This window comes from Cotesia glomerata, linkage group LG3 (genome assembly GCF_020080835.1).
Source record: "Cotesia glomerata isolate CgM1 linkage group LG3, MPM_Cglom_v2.3, whole genome shotgun sequence".
Taxonomy (NCBI): domain Eukaryota; kingdom Metazoa; phylum Arthropoda; class Insecta; order Hymenoptera; family Braconidae; genus Cotesia; species Cotesia glomerata.
This window is the reverse complement of record NC_058160.1, coordinates 11,105,555-11,118,558: the sequence shown is the minus strand read 5'-3', so window position 1 is coordinate 11,118,558 and position 13,004 is coordinate 11,105,555. Positions and strand designations below refer to the sequence as shown.

Here is a 13,004-nt window from a genome sequence, read left to right as displayed (position 1 = left end):
CTCCTGGGTCTCGAAAGGAAGCGGATCTGGGATGCCCGACGGACTGGCGAAGGACCTTTGAAAGACGTAAGAATCCGCGAACGTGAGGGGACTTTTGCGCTCTGGCAAGAGCTCTGGGAAACTGGGGAGACAGGGCGTTGGACTTATAGGCTCATTGGGCAGATCCGTGACTGGGTACTGAGGGATTGTGGGGAGGTAGACTACTATCTCACACAGTTCCTTGCTGGTCATGGTCAGTTCAATGCCTACTTGCATCGTATGGGGATCCGAAACGATCCTTACTGTGTGTACTGTCCGGGAGTTGCTGACTCTGCCGAGCACACCTTTTTTGTATGTCAACGTCGTTCCTTGGATGCTGAAGACGTCGTTCCTTGGATGCTGGCGTCGACGAACAACTGGGCAACAATGACGGGGTATGTGAGAGAGGTCCTGCTGGAGAAGAGGAAAGAAGAAAAAGGAGAAGAAGCGGAGGAATAGTTAACTACAGGAGGAAATAGCTACACGAGTAGTGTTGGAGGGGGCCTGGTACCGCGAAGTAATGCTAACGCGGTCCCGCAGTATCAGGTTACAAATGAGGGGAGGGTTTTAGTGAGTAAAAATCTCACACTATCGGCAACCAACATCATCAACATCTAGCCGGTGTCTTTTGAAGATTTCCTTCCTCTCACCCAAAAAAAAAAAAAAAACCTTCACCATCCGGGAATTTGGTCATACAACATATCAGAAAAGTCGTGGACTGAAGTAATAAGCTTGAGTAATAATTTACTGGCATATCCAAAGAACAAAATAATTGGAATTGTGAAAGAAGATCAGAACAGTTCAAAAAAATTAAAGATATTCAGCATGCACAACAAGATAGCTAGGATACATACTTGTGATTTAGAAACCCAAGTCATTGAAGAACAAATTTTGGATGGATCTCTTCCAGACACTACACAGTTTTGCCAAATGAATGTTTTTTGTTATAACAAAATTTATTATTCAGTTGTGTGCGTTGAAACAACGAATCGCCCTGATCTGCTGAGAGTGGATGTTTATCGTTTGAATTTGGACACTTGTGAGCGTGTTTCCAAGCTAGTGGAAGCATCAAAATGTGATATAATTGAAAAATCATCAATGGAAATTATTAATAGCAGCAAGATGTATTTGTTCTACAATAAAAACATCAATTCTATTCAGGTGTTTGACTTGGAGAAGAATACTTGGAGCTGGGTGGAAACATCAGACCTCAATCAGGATCAAAATCTCAATGATTACAATGATGACGACTTAGAATTTGAAAAAGACTTAAATATATTTCCACGAGATAAGAACGCGAATGAAAATGTTGTAAATGTAAAGATGGACCAGCCGCCAACTGGGTCTTATAATTACAGCATGTCACAATATTGTGATCCGGATACCAAAGACACGTACTTAATAGTATCTGCGTCTAAATACAGGCATATTAATAATATACCTACGGAGATTTGGAAGTTTAATTTGTCAACTTTACAGTGGGGACATTGATAGAGTTGGAAACTTTGTTAATCAACAACGCGTCAGTCGCTGGGCCTGCATCACTCCAAACGGCAGATTAGTCACTCGCGATGGATTGATAGTTAAAGATCCTCAAGTAATTATCTTCCTTTTATTCATTGAACTCTATAAAAAAAATAATTGTAATTATGATGTCTAATTTTATTTATTTTTTTTTAAGAATCCACTTGCTGTGATCCACCGAGAGTATATTTACACTACTTGGACCAGATTTGCTGATAATTGTTGAATGATAATACACTCATAAAAATTTATTAAGCCTAATCAAATTATGATACTGAAATCAGCTGACAGGTGACAATTTTTTTAATAAATAAGTTATTTATGAGTGAAATTTATTTTTTTATTAGTAATTTATCATTTAAAAAAAATTTTTTTGTCAGCTCTCAGCTGATTTTAGTTTTATAATTAAATTTTGATACATGTTAAACTTTACAGAAAATAAATTTGTAAACTATTTTTAAAATTACCGTCAAAAAATTTCATATAATAAAACTAAAATAATAATAATAAATAATTTTTGAGATTTAAAATATATGTACATACAAATAATAGATATTTCTTGTCAGTTTTAATTTCTTTTGACAATTTTTGTCGTTATCAAAAATTTTCATTTGCACCGGATACAACTTAAAGTCCACTTGCATTAAAAGCGACAACTTAAAGGCTGATATCGATTCAAACTTCCCACGTCCTTCGTCCAAGACTATTACAGTAAACTTTCTATAAAGTTTCGGTCTCGGGGGTAGGAAACTATTCAAAGTAGATCGTAAAGAGGCGTGGCTTATTTTTTATAAACCAATGAATCCAAAGAGTGGTAACTCACCAATACACTGAAATAGTGCCCGGGAAATTTAAATATTCGTTTTATATTGATAACTTTTAAAATTTGTCAGAATTAAATACAATTGACACATATTTTATATTAATTGTTTAAAGTTATATTATTTCAATTACATCATAAATAAAACTATTTATTAAGTATACGTTTTTTTATACTATCTAAAACTTTACAATCATTAATAACATCTTGATTGTTAAAATCACAATTTATTTGATGCCAGTGTTGTAATATGTTAACTGCTTCTAATGCTTTTTGATCAAACAATTTTTTATCATAATAATTATCGATATTATCACAAGTAACATTATTATTATTATTATTTAGTATCTTGTCACGAGCTTTATATATTTTGTAAATTGCAGTTCTTGTTACTCCGTATTGATCAGCTATGTCAGTTTTTGAGTGATTTTCATCGAGCAGCTTAATAATATCGAGTTTTTGTTGAAGTGTTAAGCGACAGGAAGGCTTATTTTCCAAAATTAGCTGTTTTTGAGCAACTTGATGAGTTAAGTTATCTGACATTATGCACTGAGACTTAAGGATGATGAGTAATATTAGAATAATTATTAATTAACTAAATAAGCATCTATTTTTATAATGTTTATATTACATGTTTACTGATACTTATATTTATACAGCAAGGGTTATGTTTATATTTTTATGGTGATAAGGCTAAGACGGTTTAGAAAATAACTATCTTATTGACCTCACACTTATGCTCTCACACATATAAACATGCTCCGCCTAATGTCGTGCGAACGAAGGGGAAATATTAAAGAGAAGGGGAAAACATTGAGGAGAACGGAACTATTCACAGCGGAACTTTATAGAGATTTTACTGTAATTACGAGATAGCAGTAGTTAGTCGAGGACAATCGAAAATTTTAACAATCGATATTTCAGCGAGGAAATCGAATTTTTCAAATTAAAAAAATAGCAGTTGTTTTATTTCTAAATACTTGAAGGTGTATTTATTTGTAAATGAAATACGATTTTTTTTCGAGATGAAATTTTTAAAATAAAACTTTGACTAGTGCTCTGATCAACACTTTTAGATAAAGAAATCTAAAATTGAATACTAACCTTTTTTTTTAAATAAATTTAAACCTGTGTTTAAGGAAGTTCGAGCGAATCTAATGTAAAAAATAATTTCCAACTTTGAGCTTTGAAATTAAGTATACGTATAAATAAATACGTCATTTATCTAATCCCAAAATTTGAAAAAGATTCACCGTTTAGTTACTTAGATATTAAATTTTAAAAATCATATATTTTATCTCCTTATACACGGGCTCTTATGGCGGACAAACTTTTGTCGAGACTTTAATTATTTTTTTCAATATTAACCTCCCAACTTTAACGGATAAAAACTATACACAAGTAACTTGGATTATTGCAAAATATAAAAACAATTTAATAATAATACATTACCGATATAATTTTTGAAATATTTAAAGTTAAATTTTATGTTTGTAACTCGTTTATCGTCAGCTATTTATTCGAATAAAGATTTGACAACATCGCGTCAACAGCTGAAAAAAAAGAAAAGTTTGGAAAATCCAAAAGTGCACGCCTCATAACGCTCATTCATTTTTTAAGAAAAAATAAATTGTGTAATTGATTAAAAAAAAAAAATTATAATTAAGTAATTTCTTAGAGTATTTTTTTTTTCTTTTTAATATCAGCGCCCTTTTTTCTTGTCATATGCGCACGCAGTCTAAAAAAATCTAGCTTGATCAAGTCACGCCATAGTTTTCACGTGACAAATAAGAAAAATTCATTTGTCTTTGTACGGTTGTATCGTAGTGAATTTTAATAAAAATTCAATTTAAAAAAAAAATACGTAAACTAGGCTACTGATATTAAATACGGACCCAATTCATCGCATTCCTAAACTAATAAAAAAGGTCCGGTCTTGAAATATCAACTTGTTCGGGAGTAATCGTTGGTACATCCAAAATGGGATGACATCCGGACGTCCACGTAAAATTTTTTTCAAAACGTTTTTTTTTTTTCAAAATGGCTACATGAAATGATTTTAGAAAGTAAAAGATGGTTTAATTTAAGTGTTTTCTCGGTGTACATCTACTTATATTATTGTATAAGTGTAATATGGTTGTGATAGAGACATTTAAAGATCACAAAATTGCTTGACCTTGACGAGTCGAGTATATAAAGCACAACCTCACGCGCTTCGCGCTATGAGGCGTGCAAAAGGATAGAAATATAGTTACAGAGAGAGAAATGTTTAACTCACACACTCATCCACGTCTCAGTTATGGGTATAATCAAGCGCACTATTGCCAAATCTATTTATTTATTCCGGCAAGTAATAAATACGAAAGTCATTTTAGTACTTTAACTTTATTAAATAAGTAAAAATCATCAATTATTAAATTGTTTAAATTATTTTAAATTAAAATAAAGAATTTTGACGAATATTGGGAAAACTAAAATTAAAAAAAAAATTTAACACTATTTTGACTCATTAGTTACGCTCGAACTTCCTTAACTTTTTTTTTTTTTTTTTTTTTTTTTGAAAAATCACTAGAACGTTAGGCAAGCAATAAAAATTAAAAAAAGAAAAAATTGGAAAAAATAAAAAAATGCAGGCCTTTATTACACCAAAATCTGCATCTGTAATTTTTAAAATTTCATTTTTTTTTTATTTCTTACCAAGTTATCAATTTTTTTTTAAATAAAAGATTTTTTTTTTTATATATATCTCGTTTACAAGCTTTTACTCTACTATACTTAACCCTCTCAACCTTCTAGACGTTTCCCCCACTCTTGGTGAAACGCCCCCTTCTACATTTACTTTACACGCTCCCTACTTAACTCCGGTGCCACGCGGGACACTTAGGGCCACTTCGGCGTTAAAGGGTTAAACAATACCCTGATAGCCAGCGCTTTCTCAGTAAATGTTGACTTCCAGCAGTTACGGTTAATTTATACATCAAGTTGGCGGTAATTCTTCACTCAACAATAGTTGTAAGCAAATTGACGGAAATCTACGGCCGCAACTTGAATACAAGTTAACAATCAAACTTGTAGTTAAATTTCCTTTCAACTTTACTACAATTTGACGGAAATACTTGTACAGTAAGTTTTGACGTCTATTTGCAGAGTAAGTTATAGGTAACTAATAAGTAATCGCCCGCTTTCCCAACTCTTTCCGTCAAGTTTGCTTCAAATTGCGGACGTAGATCCACAGATTCGGTAGAATCTGGCGCCAAGTTCCGTTCAAATCCGTTGTAAACGGAGCGCCAGACTACCGACTGTGTTTACTGTAAGCAGAACGGTATTTCGAGGTTGCAAAATTTTATTTAATTATATGGTTCTCCTTTTTCCAAAATAATATATTATAAAAGTAATTTATACTTTATTTTACTGATATTAATTAATTATAATCAATTATAACACTTAATTCACTTAAAATTATTAAATTTTATCAGCACAAACTATAGTAAGCCCAGAAAGTGCGATCCTGACTTTTTTTAGATGGGGAATATCAGCGCCACAGACTAGATAAAATAAAAATGTGTAGTAATCCTTCCTATAGACACGCAACTACAGTAAAAAGTGATTCATAGCTTGCATCTATGGCCGCCAGGGTGCACTGGAATTACATCTACATAAACTGTAGCTTTAAGGGGATAGTTTGCAGTAAAAATGCAGTCAACACGAGATTTAAGTTGTTATCAATTGTAAATTTTCATTATAATTACAAAAATACTAAAATCCGAACAAAAACAATTTCACTGTAAAAAGTCGCACCAAGTCCACGTTCATAAGACTATTAGGAAAAAAATTTTTTTTTCTTTACAAAAGATACAAAATAAAAATTAAAAATCCGAGTAACCGATATGATTGTTTATGATTTTCGGAAATTAAAAAAAATTTTTTTGTAAATTTAAAAATTAAAAAAAAATTTTAGAACGTACTTGGTGTGCGTCATTGTGTATTTCAATTTTTTTAAAGTCCTAGTAAATAGATTTTACGAATTTCATTAAAAGTAAAATATTTTGCAACCGCGCACACTAAATACGTTCTAAAATTTTTTTTTTAATTTTTAAATTTACAATAAAATTTTTTTTAATTTCCGAAAATCATAAACAATCATATCGGTTACTCGGATTTTTTAATTTTTTTATTTTGTATCTTTTTGTAAAGAAAAAAAAAATTTTTTTTTCCTAATAGTCTTATGAACGTGGACTTGGTGCGACTTTTTTACAGTGAAACTGTTTTTGTTCGGATTGACAGTAAGTTATAGGTAAGGTGGCTATCAGGGTACATAAAATTCACTCAATTTTCGAAAAACTACACCTGCATTTTTATCAATTTAAAAATCATTAAAAAAGAGAATACTAAATAATGATTAATGAAAATGATGCAAAATGTAAACTTGTAACAACCTTAAGAAGGGTTTACATTTTTTCTCTCTCTCACCCTCTATTGGACAAACGAAAGTATCTCTGTCATACTTGTACAACAAATGGAATCTTAAAACGCATTTTATGCATAAATAAATGAAAATTTTCCAAAAAAGCGCTTCGCTCTTCGATAGATAATTTAATTATCTATCGAAGAGTGAAGCGTTTTTTTTCAAAATTTTATCACATACATGAGAAAAACACGTTTGAAAATCAACTATAAACCGCTCTTAAAATGTCATAAAATAAAATTCAACCAATCAAAAAAAAGAAAAACGTTAATAAACTCGATAGTAAAGCGAGCAAATTTTAAAAATTGACATTAATAGAATAATATATTTTTAAATACGGCTAAGTAAAAAAAAAGTCGTTAAAAAAAAACTGAAATAAAAAAAAACAAACAAATGTATATCTTGACATTAGAATAAAAATAATTTTAAAATAAAATATTTACGTAATGTTGACATTTGTTAAAATTAGTGCATCGTGAATTTTGTCAATTCAAAACTTAGCCACGCGATTCCAGCCAATAGTAAACTTTGCGATTCATGAAATAAGTGAATGCTAAATTTTGTTAACAATTAAAATAGCCGTTTGTAAACTCAGCGGTTTATAAAAGTAGCAGATTTTTTATTTTAACGCTTATTAATTTATCTATTATATATTTATCTATGATATTTTTGAAGCTATAAAATTTAGACAAAAGCCTTTTCTCAACAACAGGTCAGCTGAGAACTGATTTTCCGAAATTTTACTTACGACGAATATTACGGAGCTGAAAATGATAAAAAAAATTCTTGTAAGGAATAAATCATGGAGGTTTGTGTATTGTATAATAATTAAAGATTTTATTTTTATTTTTATTTAATTATGTACATATTCATGTATAAAAATATATTTTTTTTTATTTTTAAAAATTATATATACTGACACAAGGTTACCCAGAATTTTGAACTCGGTGAAATCAATGTCCAAAAACTTTCTTCAAAAATTTCTATTGGGCAAGATACCAGCTTGTGTCAGTATATATAATTTTTAAAAATAAAAAAAAATATATTTTTATACATGAATGTGTACATATTTAAATAAAAATAAAAATAAAATCTTTAATTATTACACAATACACAAGCCTCCATGATTTATTCCTTACAAGAATTTTTTTTATCATTTTCAGCTCCGTAATATTCGCCGTAAGTAAAATTTCGGAAAATCAGTTCTCAGCTGACCTGTTGTTGAGAAAAGGCTTTTGTCTAAATTTTATAGCTTCAAAAATATCATAAATAAATATATAATAGATAAATTAATAAGCGTTAAAATAAAAAATCTGCTACTTTTATAAACCGCTGAGTTTACAAACGGCTATTTTAATTGTTAACAAAATTTAGCATTCACTTATTTCATGAATCGCAAAGTTTACTATTGGCTGGAATCGCGTGGCTAAGTTTTGAATTGACAAAATTCACGATGCACTAATTTTAACAAATGTCAACATTACGTAAATATTTTATTTTAAAATTATTTTTATTCTAATGTCAAGATATACATTTGTTTGTTTTTTTTTAACGACTTTTTTTTTACTTAGCCGTATTTAAAAATATATTATTCTATTAATGTCAATTTTTAAAATTTGCTCGCTTTACTATCGAGTTTATTAACGTTTTTCTTTTTTTTGATTGGTTGGATTTTATTTTATGACATTTTAAGGTTGTTACAAGTTTACATTTTGCATCATTTTCATTAATCATTATTTAGTATTCTCTTTTTTAATGATCAACTCATTTTATTAACGGAGTCATTTTCAGTCTTAAAAACATGTTCAGTCTTAGTTTACAAACGTTCAAGTTTACAAACGGCTATTTTCTAGTAAATTTAAAAACATACTTAAATTAATGTCCACGATTGTATGTATATATATATATATATATATATATATATATATATATATATATATATATATATATATATATATATATAAATATTAAATTAAATAAATAAGAAAAGTTTTTTTGTTTAAAATATAATTTTTATGAATAAAACCTAAATTTATAAAAATGCAGGTGTAGTTTTTCGAAAATTGAGTGAATTTTATGTATTATTCAAGTAAATTAAGCTTGTAAACGAGATATATATAAAAAAAAAAAAATATTTTATTTAAAAAAAAATTGATAACTTGGTAAGAAATAAAAAAAATGGAATTCTAAAAAATTGCAGATGTAGATTTTCGTGTAATAAAGGCCTGCATTTTTTTTATTTTTCCAAATTTTTTCTTTTTTTAATTTTTATTGCTTGCCGAACGTTCTAGTAATTTTTAAAAAAAAAAAAGTTAAATGCAGGTCTAAATTTATTAAAAGAAAAAGGTTAGTACTCAATTTTAGATTTCTTTATCTAAAAGTGTTGATCAGAGCACTAGTCAAAGTTTTAATTTAAAAATTTAATCTCGAAAAAAAAATCGTATTTCATTTACAAATAAATGCACCTTCAAGTATTTAGAAATAAAACAACTGCTATTTTTTTAATTTGAAAAATTCGATTTCCTCGCTGCAATATCGATTGTTAAAATTTTCGATTGTCAGTTATCGGCTAAGTTCACAGTCATATGTAGTCGCGCGGTTTTAAGAACTCTGAATATCTTATGTAAATATCAACGCGTCACTTGAAATATAAAAACATAAATACTAATCAGAATAATTTATTTCTCATTATTTAACGAACAATGAGAAATGATTGTGAAAAGACACCATGAAAATTATCAGCTTCTTTTGTACTATTGATTTTATGATCAAATATTTTTATACATTATTTACTTTAAAATAATTTATTATATTCGGAATATTTTTCCTGTTCTAGAAATGTAAAATTTGTTGGCATGATTGACACACAAGATGCGTAATGAGTTAAGTGACTAGAATTATCAGAAATTTATAATAATATAACAAGAAAAAAAAATTATGTGTGGTGATTTAAGAAAAAATTTTTCTTACAGTAAATTAATTTATTGTAAAAGTTCGGAAAATTGTCAGATGTTTACAAAATTTAATATTATTAAAGAGATAATATTATTGATGATACTGAAGTTATCTGTCAATTGTCACTTAAAAATTTATATAACAAATCAATTACAATAAAAAAATGCTTCTAAAAATTTTCACTTATAATTTTAATTAATTTTCACATGCGGAATTTTTTTATTAAATTTTTTTTTATAAAATTCTAAAAAACTTTTTAACATCTGTTAACTTCAGTATCATTGATATTCTTACTATTTTAAGCGGCAGATGGCGCTACGGGGATGAAATGGACCAAACATCACACTTGTGGTACAACTTACTGATTAAACACATCTCAAAGATTAAATGTTATTTTATGTATGACTAAAATATAATATTTACATTATTGACATTGATCCACCACTAACTACATCTGTTTTCAATTTTAGAGGTAAGATAAGATTACGATGGATTTAAATAGTGAAGAAAATAGTGACACTGAACCGTGTTCAGAGCTACTGGATATGATTGTCGAGGATGCCAGTGATGGAGATTCAAGTGACGAGGATGATGGTGATAACCAAGAAGATTATGAAGCTGCTGACAATGAAGATAATGAAGTAAATGGAGAAAAACGTAAGCTGAGTAAAAGTGTACCTAAAAATTCAAAGACTAAGTACGAATCGGCTTACTCGCAATTTTTAGAATGGCAGAAGGAGAAAAAATTCAAAACGTTCTCGGAAAAAGTAATGCTTGTTTATTTCTTCGAGTTGTCAAAAATAAAAAAATCCACGACTTTGTGGAATACTTACTCGATGTTGAAGTGTACTTTGGGGTCTTTTCACAAAGTCAACATCGGGGAATACAAGAGACTTATTCAGTTTTTGAAAAAGAAAGAGGTTGGCTTCCGGAAGAAAAAATCTAAGGAGTTTACCGCAGCTGAGATCACTGAATTTTTAAATACTGCTTCGGATAAAGAGTTTTTGGTTGAAAAAGTACGTATTAAATAAATTAAACAAATTAATATTGTATTAAATATTTTTTAACTTGTAAATTGTAGGCCGTGCTGATTATTGGAGTTTGTGGCGCGACCAGGCGAGCAGAAATCTGTGGGTTAACTATTGACAATGTTATTGACACTGGTAGTAAGTTCGTCGTGACGATACAACACGTTGTAAAAAAAATTCCCGTTCGCAGATTTTCAATAGAAGACGACTTTTACACTCTCGTTAAAAAATACGTTTCTCTGAGACCGGTCCCGAAATCACCAGGGCAAAAGATGAGCAATAGATTTTTTTTGAACTATCAAAAATCAAAGTGCACACGACAAGCTATTGGGATAAACAAAATTGGGGGAACTCCTAAACGAATTGCTCAGTTTTTAAAACTGTCTGACGCTAATGAATACACGGGTCATTGCTTCCGTAGGACTACGGAAAAACTTCTAAAGGATGTTAACGTAGACATGAGATCTCTTAGCAGATACGGCGAGTGGAAATCTTGTCACGTGAGCCTAGAGGACATGAACAAAATTTTCAGCTGGATAACGTCGGAAATTAAATTAAAACTCCTTCCTGTTTCTCCGAAACCGGTGAAAAAATTTAGCAAGCCGAAACCAAAAGCTGTTGATCAACCAACGGCTGACCAATCAAATACTGAAAAGTCTGTTGTTGATTTAATTATGGACGAACCGGTTGCTAATCAGCCAGTAAGTCACCCAATAGTTGATCAACCGGTCATAGAACAACCAATTGTTAATGAACCAATAATCGATCAACCACCTATCGAAGAACCAATCACTGATCTATCTCCAATTGATGAACCAATGACTGATGATCCAATTATTATTCAATCAATCGAAGCATCTACTTCAAAAATCATTTCACAAAAAGTTTCTACGTATATTTCAAAAATAAAAACAAAGGTATATTTTTATTTTTTAATTTTTTTATTATTTAATTTTTATATAAAATTTTTTGCTATAGAGAATTGACTATCATACATACAAGTACTCAGTCGTAGAAATCGATAGAAGAAGGCTTGAAATTGTAGCTCGAGGGTGGACTCCTCTGGAAGGAACCCAAACCGTTACAAGTCTCGGAGGTTTTAGTAAGTAATACCTTACACTCTTCTTTCTCAAGAATCTAATGTGAATTTAGGTCATGCGTCTTCAACAAAGTCAGGTAGTAATTAATATATATATAAATATATATTAGTGACTCTTATGAGTTTTATGTACTCTCATTACACATTGTTTGTATTAATTAGTATAGAGGAAAAAAGTATCATATTTAATTTATTAATCTGAGTAATTATACTGAAGAAAGTTGACAGTAAAAACAATGCGACATTGTGACGTCACAATCGGGCGGTAAATTTTTATTTTAATTAATTTTCTTTATTCATTATTTTTCTTATGTTAATTATTGTTTATTATTTATTATATATTATATTATATATTCATTTTAAACACAAGGAAATAATTAATGCGTCGGTTTTACTCTAGATGATTATCAAAGCGCGGCTGATTGGGCGGAAATTCTTGACAGAAGAAAAACTCTTGGTATGTATTTATTCTTTATTATTATTATTATTATTATTATTATTATTATTATTATTATTTATTTAATTATAAATTAATTTTTTATAGATAAACAAAATTGGGAATTTTTGCAAAGGCATCTTGAAAACGCCGCGGTCGATATGGATGACATAGAAGAAGAATTAGAAGTCAAGGAAGAAATGACTGAAGAAGAAGAAGAAGAAGAAGAAGAGATGTGTCTTTAGTTTTAATTTTAAATAATTTTAATTTAAAAATTTTTAAAAACAAAAAGATTATTAGCCTAATTTTAATTAAAGTGACAATAAAAACAGTAAAATAAATGAAAATAAAGCTGACAGCGTATGTTGTGAAGAAACCGAACAAAGCACTTGTATGCTTGTATGCTTATATGCCTTAGATATAAATTAAATGGAGGGTGGAAAAGTGCGATGAACCGCGCCTCCTCGAGGGTGCGGCCCCAGGCGTACAGAAACCCAGGTGTGGCTGACAATTTATAGAATCACTCCAAGTCATGCCCTCCATCAAGGAAACGCGAAACTCGCAACCCCATACAACTAGTAATCCTCAATCTTTCACGCAAACAACTCGTAAAAATTAATAACTCGGACCATTAACGCTAATAGAAGTCAAACATCAAT

The 13,004-nt window shown here is 29.6% G+C and overlaps 2 protein-coding genes across 6 annotated transcripts; both read left to right on the top strand.

Moving 5' to 3' along the window:
• Positions 1-693: 693 nt before the first annotated feature.
• LOC123261865 lies at positions 694-1,773 on the top strand. Its single transcript, XM_044723734.1, has 2 exons — positions 694-1,615; positions 1,700-1,773. Exon 1 carries the CDS (start codon positions 844-846, stop codon positions 1,507-1,509), a length of 666 nt encoding a protein of 221 aa, XP_044579669.1. The 5' UTR covers positions 694-843; the 3' UTR covers positions 1,510-1,615; positions 1,700-1,773.
• Positions 1,774-2,714: 941 nt separating this feature from the next.
• Positions 2,715-12,999, top strand: LOC123261856. Of its 5 annotated transcripts, XM_044723725.1 has the most exons (9): positions 2,715-2,888; positions 9,664-9,709; positions 10,092-10,181; positions 10,253-10,439; positions 10,509-10,798; positions 10,864-11,727; positions 11,789-11,912; positions 12,310-12,366; positions 12,454-12,999. In XM_044723725.1, exons 4-9 carry the CDS (start codon positions 10,271-10,273, stop codon positions 12,588-12,590), a joined length of 1,641 nt encoding a protein of 546 aa, XP_044579660.1. In that variant the 5' UTR covers positions 2,715-2,888; positions 9,664-9,709; positions 10,092-10,181; positions 10,253-10,270; the 3' UTR covers positions 12,591-12,999. The 5 variants fall into 5 exon arrangements, with proteins under 5 accessions (XP_044579660.1, XP_044579655.1, XP_044579658.1 ...); XM_044723720.1 differs by having other exon boundaries at positions 10,253-10,798; XM_044723723.1 differs by lacking the exons at positions 2,715-2,888; positions 10,092-10,181 and having other exon boundaries at positions 9,692-9,709; positions 10,253-10,798.
• Positions 13,000-13,004: the final 5 nt, after the last annotated feature.

Coding starts and splice junctions, on each gene's coding strand:
- LOC123261856 (XM_044723720.1), top strand. CDS start 10,271: ATGGATTTAAATAGTGAAGAAAATAGTGACACTGAACCGTGTTCAGAG. Junction 10,799..10,863: donor AAGAGTTTTTGGTTGAAAAA/GTACGTATTAAA, acceptor TGTAAATTGTAG/GCCGTGCTGATTATTGGAGT. Junction 11,913..12,309: donor TACAAGTCTCGGAGGTTTTA/GTAAGTAATACC, acceptor GTTTTACTCTAG/ATGATTATCAAAGCGCGGCT.
- LOC123261865 (XM_044723734.1), top strand. CDS start 844: ATGCACAACAAGATAGCTAGGATACATACTTGTGATTTAGAAACCCAA.